Raw genomic sequence first — 21,129 nt, forward strand, 5'->3', positions numbered from 1 at the left:
GCTAATGAGCTTTAATCTGTGCTGTCGTGGTGGACGGTCCTGTTCTGCTGAGTGAATGCGCGTAATATCGGCCTCTCAGCTAGTTTTGTATCCCAGCAGTGACGCGCTGGACGGACAGAGAGCAGCAGCTCCTCAAACAGCTACTTAGCATTTTAGGTTAGCAAGCAGACGTGTTAGCTTCACTTAGCGGCTAATAGATGGAGAACGAAGCTTCAGAACCAGCCTCACATGTTCTGTAAACAGTCTGCGTACGTGTTTAATCAACCTGAACAACTGGGCGAACTAGAAGAGAGAGTAAATCTGATTTAGGTTAGTTTAAAAAAAATGCTAATGGGAAGCTAATGACCTCTTCCCTTAATAAACATGGCGGCGCGCTGCCGTTAACCGCGACAATAAGCTGCAAAATAACGACGAGCGTTTACTCACTGACAGCTGAGTTACACTGAGGCTGTGCGTCGATGCTAAGCTAACAGGGAGGTAGCAACACGAGACATGTTGTCCTGTGAGAGCAGAGCGACACCTGGAGGACACACAGAGACAGAGACAGAGACAGACACACACAGAGACACACACAGAGACAGAGACACACACAGAGACAGACACACAGAGAGACACAGAGACACACACAGAGACAGAGAGACACAGAGACACACACAGAGACGGAGAGACACAGAGACACACACAGACAGAGACAGACACAGAGACACACACAGACAGAGAGACACACAGAGACAGAGACAGACAGAGACACACACAGAGACACACACAGACAGAGAGACAGAGACAGAGAGACACAGAGAGACACACAGAGACAGAGACAGACAGAGACACACACAGACAGAGACACACACAGACAGAGAGACACACACAGAGACAGAGACAGACAGAGACACACACAGACAGAGAGACACACAGAGACAGAGACACACACAGACAGACACACACAGACAGAGAGACACACACAGAGACAGAGACAGACAGAGACACACACAGACAGAGAGACACACAGAGACAGAGACACACACAGAGACAGACAGAGACACACACAGAGACACAGAGACACACACAGAGACACACACAGAGACAGAGACAGAGAGACACAGAGACACACACAGAGACAGAGACAGACAGAGACACACACAGACAGAGAGACACACAGAGACAGACAGAGACACACACAGAGACACACACAGAGACAGAGAGACACAGAGACACACACAGAGACAGAGACGGAGAGACACACACAGAGACAGAGAGACACACAGAGACAGACAGACAGAGACACACACAGAGACACACACAGACAGAGACACACACAGAGACAGAGAGACACAGAGACAGAGACACAGAGACACACACAGAGACAGAGACACACACAGAGACACACACAGAGATAGAGAGACACAGAGACACACACAGAGACGGAGAGACACACACAGAGACAGAGAGACACACAGAGACAGAGACAGACAGAGACACACACAGAGACACACACAGACAGAGACACACACAGAGACACACACAGAGACAGAGACACACACAGAGACACACACACAGACAGACAGACACAGAGACACACACAGAGACGGAGAGACACACACAGAGACAGAGAGACACACAGAGACAGAGAGACACAGAGACACACACAGAGACAGAGACACACACACAGAGACAGACAGAGACACACACAGAGACAGAGACAGACAGAGACACACACAGACAGAGACACACAGAGACAGAGAGACACACAGAGACAGAGACACACACAGAGACAGAGACACACACAGACAGAGACACACAGAGACAGAGAGACACACACAGAGACAGACAGAGACACACACAGAGACACACACAGACAGAGAGACACACAGAGACAGAGACACACACAGAGACAGACAGAGAGAGACACAGAGACACACACAGAGACACACACAGAGACAGAGACAGAGAGACACAGAGAGACACACAGAGACAGAGACGGAGAGACACACACAGAGACAGAGAGACACACAGAGACAGAGACACACACAGACAGAGACACACACAGAGACAGAGAGACACAGAGACACACACAGAGACAGAGACACAGAGACAGAGACAGAGACACACACAGAGACAGAGAGACACAGAGACACACACAGAGACGGAGAGACACACACAGAGACAGAGAGACACACAGAGACAGAGACAGACAGAGACACACACAGAGACACACACAGACAGAGAGACACACAGAGACAGAGACACACACAGAGACAGAGACACACACAGAGACACACACAGAGACAGAGACACACACAGAGACACACACACAGACAGACAGACACAGAGACACACACAGAGACGGAGAGACACACACAGAGACAGAGAGACACACAGAGACAGAGAGACACAGAGACACACACAGAGACAGAGACACACACAGAGACGGAGAGACACACACAGACACACACAGAGACAGAGACACACAGAGAGACACACAGAGACAGAGAGACAGAGAGACACACACAGAGACAGAGACACACACAGAGACAGAGACACACAGAGACAGAGAGACACACAGAGACAGAGACAGACAGAGACACACACAGAGACACACACAGACAGAGAGACACACAGAGACAGACAGAGACACACAGAGACAGAGAGACACACAGAGACAGAGAGACACACACAGAGACACACACAGAGACAGAGAGACACACACAGAGACAGAGACACACAGAGAGACACACAGAGACAGAGAGACACACACAGACACACACACACAGACACACAGAGAGACACACACAGAGACACACACAGAGACACACACAGAGACACACACACACAGAGACACACACAGAGACAGAGAGACAGAGACTGAGACACACAGAGACACACAGAGACAGAGAGACACACAGAGACAGAGACACACACAGAGACACACACAGACAGAGACACACACAGAGACACACACAGAGACAGAGACACACAGAGAGACAGAGAGACACACACAGAGACAGAGAGACACACAGAGACAGAGACACACAGACAGACACACACACAGAGAGACAGAGAGACACACAGAGACAGACAGAGACAGAGACACACACAGAGACAGAGAGACACAGAGACAGAGACACACACAGAGACAGAGACACACAGACAGAGACACACCGAGACACACACACAGAGAGACAGAGACGCACACAGAGACACACAGACAGAGAGACACACACAGAGACAGAGAGACACACAGAGACAGAGAGACACAGAGACAGAGACACACACAGAGACAGAGACACACAGACAGAGACACACCGAGACACACACACAGAGACAGAGAGACACACACAGAGACAGACAGAGACACACACAGAGACACAGAGACAGAGACACACACAGAGAGACAGAGACGCACACAGAGACACACAGACAGAGAGACACACACAGAGACACACACACACAGAGACAGAGAGACAGAGACAGAGAGACACACAGAGACAGAGAGACACACACAGAGACGGAGAGACACACAGAGACAGAGAGACACACACACAGACAGAGAGACACACAGAGACAGCAGGGTGATGAGGACAACGCACGTGTGTGTGTGTTAGTCATCATGGAGGTTCAGTGTGGATGTAAATGATTACACATCAATACAGACTCACTAACAGACACACTAACAGACTCACTAACAGACACACTAACAGACACACTAACAGACTCACTAACAGACACTAACAGACTCACTAACAGACTCACTAACAGACACACTAACAGACTCACTAACAGACACTAACAGACTCACTAACAGACTCACTAACAGACACACTAACAGACTCACTAACAGACACACTAACAGACTCACTAACAGACACTAACAGACACACTAACAGACACTAACAGACACACTAACAAACTCACTAACAGACACTAACAGACACACTAACAGACTCACTAACAGACACACTAACAGGCACTAACAGACACACTAACAGACTCACTAACAGACACACTAACAGACACTAACAGACTCACTAACAGACACACTAACAGACACTAACAGACACACTAACAGACACTGACAGACACACTAACAGACACACTAACAGACACTAACAGACTCACTAACAGACACACTAACAGACACTAACAGACACACTAACAGACACTAACAGACACACTAACAGACACTAACAGACACACTAACAGACTCACTAACAGACACACTAACAGACTCACTAACAGACACACTAACAGACACACTAACAGACACTAACAGACTCACTAACAGACACACTAACAGACACACTAACAGACACTAACAGACACACTAACAAACTCACTAACAGACTCACTAACAGACACACTAACAGACACACTAACAGACACTAACAGACACACTAACAGACTCACTAACAGACACTAACAGACACACTAACAGACTCACTAACAGACACTAACAGACTCACTAACAGACTCACTAACAGACACACTAACAGACTCACTAACAGACTCACTAACAGACACACTAACAGACACTAACAGACTCACTAACAGACACACTAACAGACTCACTAACAGACACACTAACAGACACTAACAGACTCACTAACAGACTCACTAACAGACTCACTAACAGACACACTAACAGACTCACTAACAGACACACTAACAGACACTAACAGACACACTAACAGACTCACTAACAGACACACTAACAGACTCACTAACAGACTCACTAAAGGACACACTAACAGACACACTAACAGACTCACTAACAGACACACTAACAGACTCACTAACAGACACACTAACAGACTCACTAACAGACACACAATTAGGGATGTAACGGTATGAAAATTTCACACCACGGTAATAGTGACCAAAATTATCACGGTTATCGGTATACCGCGGTATTCTTAAAATGTCTTCAAAATGTTGAAAAAACACTGATACACTGATAAATTGAAATAATTTCACCAAGATTTATAATTAAATAGATTTATTATATATTAAAAGGGTTAGGGTATAAGCAGCCTGTTTTTGAAACGTGTCCTGTAATGTCTGCGTTACAGAGGTAGAATGAGATGCACTGGCAGTAGCACTCGATTGGCCAGCAGACCCTCTCTGTGAAATAAATGAATAGAAAATGTCATTATTAATTATTACTGTCATTGTCACTTAATACTAAGGGTGCAACCAACAGATCACAAAACTCACAATCTAGATCACATCACTTTTGTGAGAAACAGGTTGGATAATTTTTTAGATCAAAACAAAAAGGATTATTGTTAAATTAATTATGAACGCTCTATTTTGGCTCTTATCTCTATCTAGACACTTGTTATATTCACCATTTTATATTACTCTTTATATATAGTCTATTCTACAAATAATCCACAAGTATTATATATTTCTGATATTACTTATATATATTGGCTGTCTGTCTCTGTCCGCTTGCTCGTCTGTTGTCAATGGACTCGGTCAGTCTGATTGGTCAAACGGCTGCTGAGCCACAGGTAGACGCTGCTCTGGTGAACGGAGCTGAGATGAAAGTCAGTCATCTCAGTCAGTTTGCATTAGGCCTGCACGATATGAGGAAAATCTGCGATGTGCGATAACACTGTTCAATATTGCGATGACGATATAACTTGCGATAAGTAAACAAATATTGAAGTTTGCATATTATTAACTATACAGTTAATAATAGTGTTTCCGCATTAATAGGTACACTGCTAACATAGACCCCAAACATTGAATAGCCAATGTCCACTGAATAAAGAATGAAATAAATTATTTCGAACATGCTTTTATTGAACAAACTGCACATGAATACCCAACCAATTAAGCAGAACATTAATTTAAATAAGACATTACACCTATATGAAATTAAAGTTTAATTTCCCCTGCTCCCTTTAAACTATTTTCTTGCAAACTCAACCAAAACATCTCTTACCATGCAGAGTTGAAATAAATAAAACATCCAGGGGGAAACAACTTAAATAATTAAATAAATATAAATTAAACATGGCACTTTGTTAGGTTGTTACCACATTCCCAGATGTGCTGATGTGCTCACACAATACCTGTCTTTGTAACACGTTGTAACAGTCAGTTATTTAATGTAGCGGCACTAGGTGGCGCCTCCTTTTGTTTAGTGGGTAATGTAACCTGTACGATGAAGAAGAGCAGGTGTACTTCCACTCCTCATGAGAAAGGATACCGCTAACAGAGCGAAGACTTCCCTTTTTATTTTGTGAAGTGTTGGTAGAAGAACCTCGGCCTGTGTTCATTTGCGTGTATGCCTGTAACATTAGTGCCGTAGAGACCTGGCATGGTGCGGTCAGTGTTATGAATAAAAAACCCCACATGTTGCCTGCCGTCTCTTGAGTAACCAGAGCAACCGCACTAAAGTGGACCATCACCTTCCCCTTCACCAGCCCACGTTACAACGTCGCCGCTCCTGAATCCAAAATAAGTTCATATAGCAGAAGTGCTGTTTCTTTTCACCACAAGGCCTTCGTCGACCATTTTCATCGCTTTTTTCTCCTCCCTCAGCCATCATAACCTGGCAATCACCACCAAACTGATGCCGATTAATTTTGTCAGGGTAGCTAACGGCTAGCTGGGGCTTCATCTGATTGGCCTTTGTAAACAGGGCTCCGTCTGATAGGCTAAATGTTGGCATGCTCACGGTGCATGCATGGCGCATGTAAACAAAATGATTTTTCTTATTCATCGCATGTCAGGCAGTCTTTTGCGATGCGTTTATCGCACATGTTCATATCGCGATGACGATAAAAATTCGATTTATCGGGCAGCCCTAGTTTGCATTCACTAACTCAGTCCACCCAGTACGTGTTTGTCTCAAATCCTCCTCACTGCAGCTCTGCATCAATATCTGGGGAATTATTAGGTCGACTTTAAAAAGTGAAATCTACAATTAATAAGCGGTTCAGATAACGTGCAAAAACACGGATCAACTTCGTTCAGTTATACCACTATCTGGTCAGTTTACATTAGTGACAGCAAATTAGACAGAGAAAACTCGACACACACACATCATGCACCCGAGCTTAAGGTTAATTTACCTTGCATTCACTGAACAGTTGAGGGTGATGGTCGCGCAAATGAGTAAGTAAATTGGATGTGTTGCCGCCCCTCGCAACAACTTTCTTCTTGCAGCTCCTGCAGATAGGGCTGCCATCCTCGACCAGCTGTCCCTGAGCATTCTCATAATAACCAAAACACGCCCAGACTTCAGATTTGGTTCTCTGTGAAGGCGGAAAAATGCCTTGAGGGCTGCTACTATCACGTCCTCCCTCCGCCATGTCTTCTTCACTACATAACAAGCGCACGTTGCACGCTGCGCCTGCGTAGGGAGACTTGGATAAAGTATCTCGCGAGTTTTCCACACCGTGGTTATCGACCGCGGCCGTTACCATGGTAATTAAAACTTAAACGGTAACCTTCACCGTCGGGAATTTTACCGTGGTTTACCGTGACACCGGTAACCGTTACATCCCTATAACAGACTCACTAACAGACTCACTAACAGACTCACTAACAGACACACTAACAGACTCACTAACAGACTCACTAACAGACACTAACAGACTCACTAACAGACACTAACAGACACTAACAGACTCACTAACAGACACTAACAGACACATTAACAGACTCACTAACAGACTCACTAACAGACACACTAACAGACACACTAACAGACTCACTAACAGACACTAACAGACACACTAACAGACTCACTAACAGACACTAACAGACACACTAACAGACTCACTAACAGACACTAACAGACACACTAACAGACACACTAACAGACACTAACAGACTCACTAACAGACACTAACAGACACACTAACAGACACTAACAGACACTAACAGACTCACTAACAGACACACTAACAGACACTAACAGACTCACTAACAGACTCACTAACAGACACACTAACAGACACTAACAGACTCACTAACAGACTCACTAACAGACACTAACAGACATTAACAGACTCACTAACAGACACTAACAGACTCACTAACAGACACACTAACAGACACACTAACAGACTCACTAACAGACACTAACAGACTCACTAACAGACACTAACAGACACACTAACAGACACTAACAGACTCACTAACAGACACTAACAGACTCACTAACAGACTCACTAACAGACACACTAACAGACTCACTAACAGACTCACTAACAGACTCACTAACAGACACTAACAGACACTAACAGACACATTAACAGACTCACTAACAGACACTAACAGACTCACTAACAGACACACTAACAGACACACTAACAGACACATTAACAGACACTAACAGACTCACTAACAGACACTAACAGACTCACTAACAGGTGTCTGTAGATCTGATCTGAGGTCTGAGTCTCAGCTGACGGGAGAATTTCTGCTGTGAATTTAACTCTTTGATGTTTGACTGAATCTATCAGCTGATCAGATCATCAATAACTTCATGTTTTTGAATTTTATCAGAAGTTTATACCTTTAGTTGATTCACAGCTGAGGGTCAGACAGGTGAGGGTGATCATAATGTTTGATCTCGTCTGAACTCGTGTTCACAACCGGCTGTACAGGTGTGAACAGACACCTGTACAGGTGTGAACAGACACCTGTACAGGTGTGAACAGAGACCTTCTGTATCTCAGTTTGTGGACGCTTCAACAAAAACAGTTTGGTTAATATTTTCAGATTTCACTGATATTGATAAATAGCCAATAATATAAATGTCCCAGTGTTGGTCAGATATTGATCAGTGTTGGTCACACTAACAATAGACACATTAAAAGAATGAATATAAATCAGCTGGTAAATAAAATATTTATATTTCAACATTTCATGACAAATAATAAAACGTTCATTTCAGACTCGGTGAACTCGAGTGATATAAAGCAGGTGTGACGACGTGTCGCAACTCCGTCTGTAGTTTCTGTTGATGTGTAGAACTGAAGGTGGTGTTAACGTCGGTGTAGCGGAGGAGGACGTGTTGATTCAGGCACAGGAGGTGACAGCAGCTCTCTGGATCTCACACTGAACCAGGAACGTCTCAGAACCTGAGAACAGGTAACTGTGACGCTGAACGACTCGGACGCACAGAGACGTTCAGTAAGACGTGATGATCCGAGTCCAAACTGTTCATCTGTGGTTCTTCTGACTCAGACGACGCTCCGTCGCTCAGTCGTGTTCAGCAGGAAGATAATCGAGCTCGTCACTCTCCTCCGGTCCTCTGAAGTCCAAACCACTCCTCCCTCCATCTGAGGACACACAACACATGAGACGAGACGAAACGAGACGAGAGACAACAGAGCAGGTGAGACAGGAGACAACATGTTTGATGACAGTAAAGACGAGTGTTTGACGTACAGAGGTCGTCACATGACAGCAGCTCAGGAGTTTGGATCCGTCCCTCCTCGTACAGAATCTTCTTCTGCAGGAGCCGCTGCTTACTGGGATTCATCTGGACTGAACACACACACACACACACACAGGAAATTGTTTTTACATTGATGTAATTTCTCAGAACAATCTCCATGGTAACAGGTTAGTTTTGTCCCAACAGAAATGTGACAGGAGAAGAACCAGAACCAGAACCAGAACAGAAACAAGTGTTTTCAGCTATTTGTTTTAAATGAGTTTTCTCACACAGATATGAACGAATAGAACATCACCTGGATCAGATTGAACCAATAAGACTTTACACCAGCCGTGTAAACAGGAAGTCACTGTAGCGTCACGGGCAAGCAGAACTTCGGATCAGGACAGTTTGTAAATGTGATCTGATATCTGATGATGCTAAGCTAACTGATATTATAAGCATCATCTGACAGACTGAATCATTATTAAACATCATTTATCAGTTTCAGGTTTTAGCATGCTAACGTTAGCTCTGTCGCCTGCAGTTAGAGGCTGACAGTTTAGCATAGCTCCGCCCTGCTGTGCTGTGATTGGTTAGTAAGCCACCTGATGCCAGCTGTGAGTGTGAGCGCAGGTGAAGCCAGTTGGGTCACGTGATGAAGAGCTTGCTACCATGTTGACTGTTACATTCAGATTCATTCACTCGGCACCGACTAATCAGAACATCACACTCGGGTCTTTGGGTCACTTTGACGTTGAGCCTCTGAACGAAACTCAACCGTTCGTCTTCTTACAGACTTTAATGTTTAAAGATCAGGAAGTTAAACCGGGTCAGGACACCAGAGAACATATGTAGGTGTGTGCTGATGGGTCGGTGCTGAGTGTATAAACATTAACGTGAAGTCAGAGCAACTGTGTGTACTGACGGACCTGAGGACCCCGGGGACGACGAGTGCAGGGACCCCACAGGAGAGAGGGATTCTGGGACACCATGGAGCCCTGGTGAGCCTCCTGCTGACCCTCCTGCTATGGTCGGTCCTCTGGTGTCTGGTCCTGTGAGGGCCTCGGCCCTGGTACTGTCACTGGTGCTGCTGGGCTTGGGAGGGAAGTTGTACTGGTCCTCAGTGGGGACAGAGGGCTGGCTGAACTGGGAGTGTGCAGGCCCAGTTCCACTGTGATACTGGTCTCTGGTGGATGGAGACTGAGACCTGCAGCTGGTCCCGCTGGATCTGAACTGGGAGCGAAGGTCGTACTGGGAAAAACCTCGACTCTCATCGGTTTCACAGGGACCGGCGAACGAGGAGGAGGCAGGGGGGAGGGAGGAGGAGGAGAGTAGTGGGTGAGGACGGGTAAGGGAGCAGAAAGAGGAAGAAGACGAAGAGGACTGAGAGGGCTGATAGGTGTCCTCCAGTGGTCCCAGTTTGGACAGTTCTTGGGACAGAACTCCCACACTGGAGTCCAGGGGGGAGGGGGGTGTGGGGAGGGACTGTGAGGAGGGCTGAGGATGGAGGTGAGGAGGGTGATGGAGGGAGGAGGAGCTGGTCTTCTCCACGATGCTGTGGATGTCCTTAAGTTTGTCAAACACCTGAGAGGTGGACAGACATGTTAGACAGAAACGTTAGACAGACACAGACAGACACGTTAGACAGACATGTTGGACAGACACGTTAGACAGACACGTTAGACAGACATGTTGGACAGACACGTTGGACAGACATGTAAGACAAACACGTTAGACAGACACAGACAGACATGTTGGACAGACACATTGGACAGACATGTTAGACAGACACGTTAGACAGACACAGACAGACATGTTGGATAGACATGTTAGACAGACATGTTAGATAAACACGTTTGACAGACATGTAAGACAGACACAGACAGACATGTTGGATAGACATGTTGGACAGACATGTTAGACAGACATGTAAGATAAACACGTTTGACAGACATGTAAGACAGACACAGACAGACACGTTGGACAGACATGTTAGACAGACACGTTAGACAGACACATTGGACAGACATGTTGGATAGTCATGTAAGACAGACACGTTGGAAAGACATGTTAGACAGACACATTAGACAGACGTAAGATAAACACGCTTGACAGACACGTTAGACAGACATGTTAGACAGACATGTTAGACAGACATGTTGGACAGACACGTTAGACAGACGTAAGATAAACACGTTTGACAGACATGTTAGACAGACATGTTGGACAGACACGTTAGACAGACATGTTGGACAGACACGTTAGACAGACGTAAGATAAACACGTTTGACAGACATGTTAGACAGACACATTAGACAGACATGTTAGACAGACATGTTGGACAGACACATTAGACAGACATGTTAGACAAACACGTTAGACAGACATGTTGGAAAGACATGTTGGAAAGACACGCTGGACAGACAGAGGTTAGTGTCTGACCTGTCTCATGGCCGGTCTCTTCTTCCTCTTTCTGTCCAGACAGCTGCAGGCCAGAGCCACCATCTCCAAAGATCCAGCAGGCTCTGCAGCGTCCCCTGCAGAACCAACATGAACACAGCAGCTGCAGATAACTGGACTCAGTCAGCACCAGCAGAAAAACACACAGACTGACCTGAGATCAGCCGCTGGTCCAGCTGTTTCCTCCAGGCTGCTGCAGACGAACCAGTCGGACTTTCCTCCACCTCCTTCACCAGGTCCTTCTGGACAACCAGGACCAGAACCACAGCCAGAACCCAGAACCACAACCACAACCAGAACCCAGAACACATCAGTGAGCCAAACATCACAGGAACATTTAAAGAATGTTCTAAAAGCATACTTTGTGTGTGTGTGTCTGTGTGTGTGTGTTCTGACCAAGTATCTCTCTTTGGACTCCCGGTCCTTCTCCAGAGCTCGACGACCGGTCAGGACCTCCAACAACACCTGAAAGATGTGTGACATCACATGAACATGATGATATCATCAACACATCAGTTTGATATATACATCACAATCACATTGTCTCAGTGGGCTTTACGAACCCAGGACCTCATCAGTACTCACTTAGGGGTTCTGATGGGTTCTGTTCTCGGCTCTTTGCTCTTCTCTTTATTTATTTCACCTCTGGAGTTATGAAAACGTTCCTCTGCTATGCAGACGACACTCAGCTGTTTGTCCATAAGAGCTGATGATAAATCTTAAATCACAGAATCAGAGAGCTGCTCTGGATTCAGATCAAACTGATTCTGATCATCGACCCGCTGGACAGAGACACTCTGATCAGGTGACAGTAACTCTGGATACCTGTGTTATTTCAGCTCAGCTCCGTTTCCATCAGCAGATCAAAGAAATCACCAAGATCTTTTCACCACCTGGACAACAGAACTCCGGTCCTTCTGTCCACAGCTTCATGCCTTTGTTTGGTCCAGACTATCTGCTGGAGTTTAGTTCATGCTGAGGGACAAACCAGCGAGCCCCTCATGTTCTCTGTGTCGCTGGGGGGCGCCGTGAAAATCTTCCTACTTCTGAGTACCAGTGATGTCACTGGTACTCAGAAGAACTACAGGCCGTTTCAGTTTGGACCTCTAGTCTCCACCTCTGGGTATCCAGCGGGCGTGATGGATCAAACCAAGACCAGCAGGGCTGAGAGGAGATGTGACCACTGCCTGAGTGTTCTGTCTTCTAACACAATGTTTTAAATATATGTAGAAGATACGCAGGCTGAGTTTACTGTCTCACAACACACAGCAGCTGCAACACAAACACTGAGGATGTGTTGGGTCATCAGTGTGACCAGAACCTGCAGCAGGTCGTCTCTCTGACCAGAACCAGCTCCAGAGGAGGAGAGGAGAGAAACCGACCGGATGAGCACTGTAATCACAGCCTCTGATAGCCTCAGCTTCATAGACTCTGTTTGTTTACACAATGCAGATGTTTTTAAATATAATTTCCACAAGGTTCTGGAAGGTTCTCCTCAGCAGACGGACCACAGGAAATAAACCTGTTGTATAATATTCCTCATCACGGCTGTAGTGACGTCAGCGAGCGACATGTTGAGTCCTGTTCTTCCGATCGTTACCTTAAAGCTATGGTCTACGATTTGAAAGATTGATCATTATTATTAACATTATTTAGATGGTGGTTATGGCCCAATAGTACGACCTACACAATGTGAAGAGCAAAAGGAACCAAATAAATCCATTCTCTCTAGCGCCTGCAGAACTGAAAAGAAATTGACCAATAGCAGCCATCTGGTCCGCATGGCTGCTATTGGTCAATTTTTCCATCCATTCCCCTCGCTCACTCTCCTGCTCCTGGTCACCCACTTCCGCATTTGAAACTACAAGCGGGCAGGAGGTTTGTTTGGCCCTGAGCAGGTAATCTTTCGTCTTTATTGTGGATGTTGTGACACAGTTAACTTTCATGCCGATGCTGGCTTATGACTGTGAAAGCTGCCGTTAGTTTTTTCTGTGTTATTAGACGGCGTCGAAACAATTTCTGTCTCTGCATTATTGTCAACACTTGTTTACTTGTTCGACGGAGACCTGGTACATGTAGGCAGGCTGTGCAAGCAGGAGAACTCTAATAACCCAACTTTCTCTTCAGGACACCACGCACTACATTTACCATCAACACTGATAAAACATGGCCAGTTTCTCCTTTAACTCGTCTTCTAAGCTGCCAACAGATCTTCAGTCTGAACTAACAGACTACATTTCCCATCAGCTCCTGCAGTGTCTCACCACTCCAAAGCTGTAGACATCCACGGCGGTCCCCAGCTCTCCATCCCTCACGTATTCATCGGGCAGGTACGCCAGCGTTCCTCTAACCGTCGCCGTTTTACCGACAGACACTGTCTGAACCACAGAGCGTCCAGAGGAGCCGCGGGCCACAAACCGAGCCAGACCGAAGTCCGCCAGCTTCGCCACCAGGTGACGGTCCAACAGGATGTTGGAGCTGCAGAGACACACGGAGAAAGAGACATTCATTTTCAGACCAGGTCATGAGGGTGTGCTGTGATGTCATGTGGGTGTGCTGTGATGTCATGCTGACCTCTTGACATCTCCATGGATCAGCGGTCGGTCTCCTTCAGGAGGAAAGTGAAGGAACTGCAGAGCTGTTGCTGCTCCTTTAACAATACTGACTCTCTGAGACCAGGACAGGAACACACACTCCTGAACACACACACACACACACACACGCACACACACAACAGTATTTACATAAATGAATATGTGTGTGTGTGTGTGCGTGTGTGTGTGTGTGTGTGTGTGTTACGTTGTGCAGCTGGTCCTCCAGTGATCTGTTGTCCATGTAGCTGTAGATGAGACACACTGATCCTCGTCCTTCACTGAAGCCCAGCAGGTCCACGATGTTCGGATGTCTGAACCTGAACGACATCATCAGTTAGTCTTCAGTGTGTATGTGTGTTCTCTCTCTCTTTGTGTGTCTGTTGTTCGGCCGAAAACACACAGACCTTTGCACCAGGTGAAGCTGAACATGTTTCACTTCTACAAACTGTTAGAGAAACATGCAGGAGAAACATGCAGGAGAAACATGACGCAGGAGAAACATGACGCAGGAGCAATATGAAGCAGGAGAAACATGAAGCAGGAGAAACATGACGCAGGAGAAACATGACGCAGGAGAAACATGAAGCAGGAGAAACATGAAGCAGGAGAAACATGAAGCAGGAGAAACATGAAGCAGGAGAAACATAAAGCAGGAGCAACATGAAGCAGGAGCAACATGAAGCAGGAGCAACATGAAGCAGGAGAAACATGAAGCAGGAGAAACATGAAGCAGGAGCAACATGACGCAGGAGAAATATGAAGCAGGAGAAACATGAAGCAGGAGAAACATAAAGCAGGAGCAACATGACGCAGGAGAAACATGAAGCAGGAGAAACATGAAGCAGGAGAAACATGAAGCAGGAGCAACATGACGCAGGAGAAACATAAAGCAGGAGCAACATGAAGCAGGAGAAACATGAAGCAGGAGCAACATGACGCAGGAGAAACATAAAGCAGGAGCAACATGAAGCAGGAGAAACATGAAGCAGGAGCAACATGACGCAGGAGAAACATAAAGCAGGAGCAACATGAAGCAGGAGAAACATGAAGCAGGAGCAACATGAAGCAGGAGCAACATGAAGCAGGAGCAACATGAAGCAGGAGAAACATAAAGCAGGAGAAACATAAAGCAGGAGCAACATGACACAGGAGAAATATGAAGCAGGAGAAACATAAAGCAGGAGCAACATGAAGCAGGAGAAACATAAAGCAGGAGAAACATAAAGCAGGAGCAACATGACACAGGAGAAATATGAAGCAGGAGAAACATAAAGCAGGAGCAACATGAAGCAGGAGAAACATGAAGCAGGAGCAACATGACACAGGAGAAATATGAAGCAGGAGAAACATGAAGCAGGAGCAACATGAAGCAGGAGCAACATGAAGCAGGAGCAACATGAAGCAGGAGAAACATAAAGCAGGAGAAACATAAAGCAGGAGCAACATGACACAGGAGAAATATGAAGCAGGAGAAACATGAAGCAGGAGAAATATGAAGCAGGAGAAACATGAAGCAGGAGCAACATGAAGCAGGAGAAACATGAAGCAGGAGAAACATAAAGCAGGAGAAACATAAAGCAGACTCACTTGGTCAGCTGGTCCACTTCAGTCTGAAAACTCTCCTTCAGCAGAGTCCAGTCCAACAGACAGTCCTACAACAACACAGACCAATCAGTGTCCACTTCCTGTCAATGACAGTCTTTGTACCTACAGAGGGGGTCAGCCATGTTTCTACAGGAGCCCAGAGTGGACAAACCAAACACTGACTCTACAGAGGGACAGTGGGGGAGGTTCAGACGAGGGGTGTTCAGCTGGTTGCAGTCTGCAGCCTCACCACCAGATGGCACTAGACCCACACACTGAGTCATGTCTGCTCTGTGTTGTGATTGGCTGACCTGTTTGAGTCTCTTGACAGCACAGGGGGTGTTCCTCAGAGTCGCTCTGTACACGACGCCAAACCCCCCCTCGCCCACCTGCAGGGAGGGGGAAAAGCCCTCCGTCCCAGCATGCACCTCTTCATATGACCAGCACATGATGCCACCACTGCTGCTGGACTCCGCCTTCACTGTATGGACCTGAGGGATGACATCATCATCATCATCATCATCAGGCTGTGTGTGTGTGTGTGTGTGTGTGTGTGTGTGTGTGTGTGTGTGTGTGTGTTACCTTGGGGGGTGGGATGAAGTCAGAGTGCAGATTGGGAGGGGGCGGGGCAGGTCTGGGGAGAGCTCCTCCTCCTGAAGAAGACAAGAAGAAGAGTTTATTATAAAGCAGCTTCTCTCTCTCTCTCTCACACACACACACACACACACACACACACACACAGTTAAATGATTTTGATAAATTGGCAGCCATGATGATGATGATGATGATGAGGAGGAGGAGGAGGAGGAGTGTGTGTTACCTGTCGTGTTTAGTGTGCAGGTGCTCGATGTGGGTGTGGTGTCAAACTGAGGGGGGTCAAACTGAGAGAGAGAGACAGGAGGAGGAGGAGGAGGAGGAGGAGGAGGAGGAGGAGGAGGGGATGAAGGCTTCAGACTGGACGCCCCTGCAGAGAGAAAGAGAGCTAATCCAGATAATCTCCACAGATGAACTCCACTCTATGATGTTTGAAGCGTAAATTAAATGTGTAGCAGTAAAAAGCTAATGCTAGGCTACAAACAGACGACATCACGGTCACATGACTGAAACGTCTCCACCACTGAGCGTCTCACTGCACAATTACTATCCAGGTTTCTATAAACTGATCAATGTACGAGTTGTAAAGTCAGAGTCAGAACAGTGTGTAACTAAAGTGGCCTGTAAAGACGGACTAGTGAGCAGATGAGTCTCCGTGTTCGCTGTGAGGACGTTTAATGTCCCCGACAACCTCTGTAGCCTCATTCAGACACTTGTTAGCAACCGCTAACCGTTTTTAACACATGAAGAGCTTCATAATTAAACTGTGGACATTTAATGATGAGTTTATGTTGGAGAACAAAACATGGAAATACGTTCAGCCTGTGGTAACCACACACCTTATTAAGAGCTGCACAATTAAATTATTTTATCGCTATTCCAGTTAGCTGGGCGCTAAACAGGAAGTTAGCTGCTCGGCCTGTGAAAGTCTCCAGTGCTCGGCTCTGTGAGCTGCACAACACAGAAGATCTGAATATTTTCATAACCAGGAAGTCAAACGACACCGAGCAGCTTTCATAAGAATGAACGAGGCGCCGCCTCCAACGCTGAGTCCAGGTTTAATGTAATGTTCTTGGTTTTAGGACGTTTGACCCCTGACCCCTCAGGTCAGAGGTTAGGGTTAGGGTCAGTGAACTCACAGCTCAGGATGACATCACGAGGGCGGAGCAGCTGCAGACGCTCCAGCAGGTCAATCAGCTCCCTGACACGACCGTTCCTGTTCTCCCATTGGTTCATCACCCAGTCAGTCCGCCTCTCCCTCCTCTCAGCCAATCGTACAGCAGTTTGATCACCAAGGACCTCTGAGGCTTCAGAGAGACAGACAGAGAGAGAGAGAGACAGACAGATGAACTTTCTCATTCATTCCTCACCCTAACCCTCAGGACCACAGTATAGACTGTACGAGGACCTGTCTCACTGCTCAGGACCACAGTATAGACTGTACGAGGACCCGTCTCACTGCTCAGGACCACAGTATAGACTGTACGAGGACCCGTCTCACTGCTCAGGACCACAGTATAGACTGTACGAGGACCTGTCTCACTGCTCAGGACCACAGTATAGACTCTATAAGGACCTGTCTCACTGCTCAGGACCACAGTATAGACTCTATAAGGACCCGTCTCACTGCTCAGGACCACAGTATAGACTCTATAAGGACCTGTCTCACTGCTCAGGACCACAGTATAGACTGTACGAGGACCCGTCTCACTGCTCAGGACCACAGTATAGACTGTACGAGGACCCGTCTCACTGCTCAGGACCACAGTATAGACTGTACGAGGACCCGTCTCACTGCTCAGGATCACTGTATAGACTCTATAAGGACCTGTCTCACTGCTCAGGACCACAGTATAGACTGTACGAGGACCTGTCTCACTGCTCAGGACCACTGTATAGACTGTACGGGGACCTGTCTCACTGCTCAGGACCACAGTATAGACTGTACGAGGACCTGTCTCACTGCTCAGGACCACAGTATAGACTCTATAAGGACCTGTCTCACTGCTCAGGACCACAGTATAGACTGTACGAGGACCCGTCTCACTGCTCAGGATCACTGTATAGACTCTATAAGGACCTGTCTCACTGCTCAGGACCACAGTATAGACTGTACGAGGACCTGTCTCACTGCTCAGGACCACTGTATAGACTGTACGGGGACCTGTCTCACTGCTCAGGACCACAGTATAGACTCTATAAGGACCTGTCTCACTGCTCAGGACCACAGTATAGACTGTACGAGGACCTGTCTCACTGCTCAGGACCACAGTATAGACTGTACGAGGACCTGTCTCACTGCTCAGGACCACAGTATAGACTGTACGAGGACCCGTCTCACTGCTCAGGACCACAGTATAGACTCTATAAGGACCTGTCTCACTGCTCAGGACCACAGTATAGACTCTATAAGGACCTGTCTCACTGCTCAGGACCACTGTATAGACTCTATAAGGACCTGTCTCACTGCTCAGGACCACAGTATAGACTCTATAAGGACCTGTCTCACTGCTCAGGACCACAGTATAGACTCTATAAGGACCTGTCTCACTGCTCAGGACCACAGTATAGACTGTTGTTGTCAATAAAGTTGTTGAATTAAAATGAAGATAATTGATTGCGTGTCAGACAGACAAGTAGACTGACAGACCCCCCCCCCCCCCCCCCCCGGTCCAGACTCACCGAAGCGGGTCCAGTCCAGGTCCGACAGTCCGTCCATGACCCGGCAGAAGTCCCAGGAGACGGATGGCGGCAGGTTGTAGAGGAACTCGGCTCTCAGGTCTCCAGCCGACATGTTCTCATAGAAACTAGCAGACTCTGAAGCTAACAGGCTAACAGGCTAACAGCGACACGCCGCCGGGGGCAGAGGGGGCGTTCACACCGGGACCCGGATCACTTCGTCTCACCAGAACAGTCCGGAACCAACCCGATAAAAACTTTATGAAACTTTCAGTCACTCAGGAGACCAGACTCCGCCGCTGCTTCCGCTTCTGCGCCTTCAAGCTCACTGCAATAAGAGTCGCTTCCGGTTAGTAGTCCTCAAAAATAAAAGCCGCCATGTGACATTCAGGACAGGATGAGATCGGAGTCAACAACCACAAGTCTTCACTGGCTAAAACTGAGTGACGTACAAAGAACACACAACACAGGAAGTTCACCACAAAACAGTTAACAACAAACAAACAAACAGGACTGAGGGGAAATAACTGATGGAATGATTGACATGGGTTCAGTGTGGTGACAGCTGCTGAGACACTTCGTCTCTAACAGACAACAGGAAGTGCTGTCATACTGAAAACCACAGTGACATCATGTCAGGCTGTTATGACTCATTATGATGTCACTGACCTGAAGGAAATCATCTCAGCTGAAAGTCCAATAATCTGACACGTGCACAGATTTCACAATAAAGGAATTAACGTAATGACTCGACACAGGAAGTCAACATAACACAAACAGATCTTCTTCTTCTTCTTCTTCTTCTTCTTCTTCTTCATGTCCTCATCGATGGTACTGAGCAGTATTTAAAGGTCACTGTGGTATTCGGCTCAGATGACATAAAAACTACAGAAAAACAAAGTTAGTTTCATGTTTTCATAAGAAAAAAATCTAAATAATCATTAAATTACTTAATTGATTAATGTTCAAAGACCTCAGTCTGCAGGTTAACTTAAAAACTGACAGACACACACACACACACACACAGACAGACACACACACAGACAGGGAAGAGTCACAGTGAACTGTGTGTGTTTAAAGGGACTTTTATTTTTTAAAGGAAGTCCTGAGTGAAGACTTTCCACTCACTGACTCACTTCCCTGTTTGAAGTACAGAGTGTGAAGCTCTGACAGCAATCTGACATCACACTCCAACGCACACAAACAAATGAGTGTGTGTGTGTGTGTGTGTGTGTGTGTGTGAGGACAGTTCAGAATCAGAATCAGAATCAGAATCAGAATCAGAATTCCTTCATTAGTTCCGCAAACGGGGAAGTTTGTGCGTCACAGCAGCCAGAGGACTGTTCAATAAACAATAATAATAGTAAAAAATAAACAATATAATAAAAAGGTCAGAAATAAAAATAGACTTGTGTTTACATAATATGTACAAATATAAACAGTGTAATTATAAACAGTGTGGCAGTGTAGTGTTATTAATAAATAATGAATATGAGTATGAAAATTGTACTTGTGGTACCTCTCCTTCACACACTTGGACCTGCGGTACCTCTCCTTCACACACTTGGACCTGCGGCACCTCTCCTTCACACACTTGGACCTGCGGTACCTCTCCTTCACACACTTGGACCTGCGGCACCTCTCCTTCACACACTTGGACCTGCGGTACCTCTCCTTCACACAGTGACCTGCAGGGGGTGGGACTCCTTCACCAGCAGCGATGACAGCTTGTCCATCATCCTGCTCTCTCCCACCACCTGCACCGGGTCAAGAGGGCGTCCCAGGATGGAGCTGCCTTGTTCATAAGTTAATCAA

The 21,129-nt window shown here is 46.4% G+C and overlaps 1 protein-coding gene across 1 annotated transcript; it reads right to left on the reverse strand.

Moving 5' to 3' along the window:
* Positions 1-8,849: 8,849 nt before the first annotated feature.
* On the reverse strand, positions 8,850-19,645 carry irak1 (interleukin-1 receptor-associated kinase 1). The gene is made up of 15 exons (XM_073470748.1): positions 19,318-19,645; positions 17,775-17,942; positions 16,862-17,005; positions 16,624-16,694; positions 16,353-16,532; positions 16,045-16,109; positions 14,663-14,774; positions 14,438-14,559; positions 14,128-14,341; positions 12,260-12,328; positions 12,018-12,105; positions 11,846-11,940; positions 10,333-10,987; positions 9,412-9,510; positions 8,850-9,302 (listed from the first exon to the last, which is right to left on the reverse strand). Exons 1-15 carry the CDS (start codon positions 19,427-19,429, stop codon positions 9,223-9,225), a joined length of 2,274 nt encoding a protein of 757 aa, XP_073326849.1. The 5' UTR covers positions 19,430-19,645; the 3' UTR covers positions 8,850-9,222.
* Between the last annotated feature and the right edge of the window lie 1,484 nt (positions 19,646-21,129).

Source organism: Pagrus major, chromosome 7 (genome assembly GCF_040436345.1).
Source record: "Pagrus major chromosome 7, Pma_NU_1.0".
Classification (NCBI taxonomy): domain Eukaryota; kingdom Metazoa; phylum Chordata; class Actinopteri; order Spariformes; family Sparidae; genus Pagrus; species Pagrus major.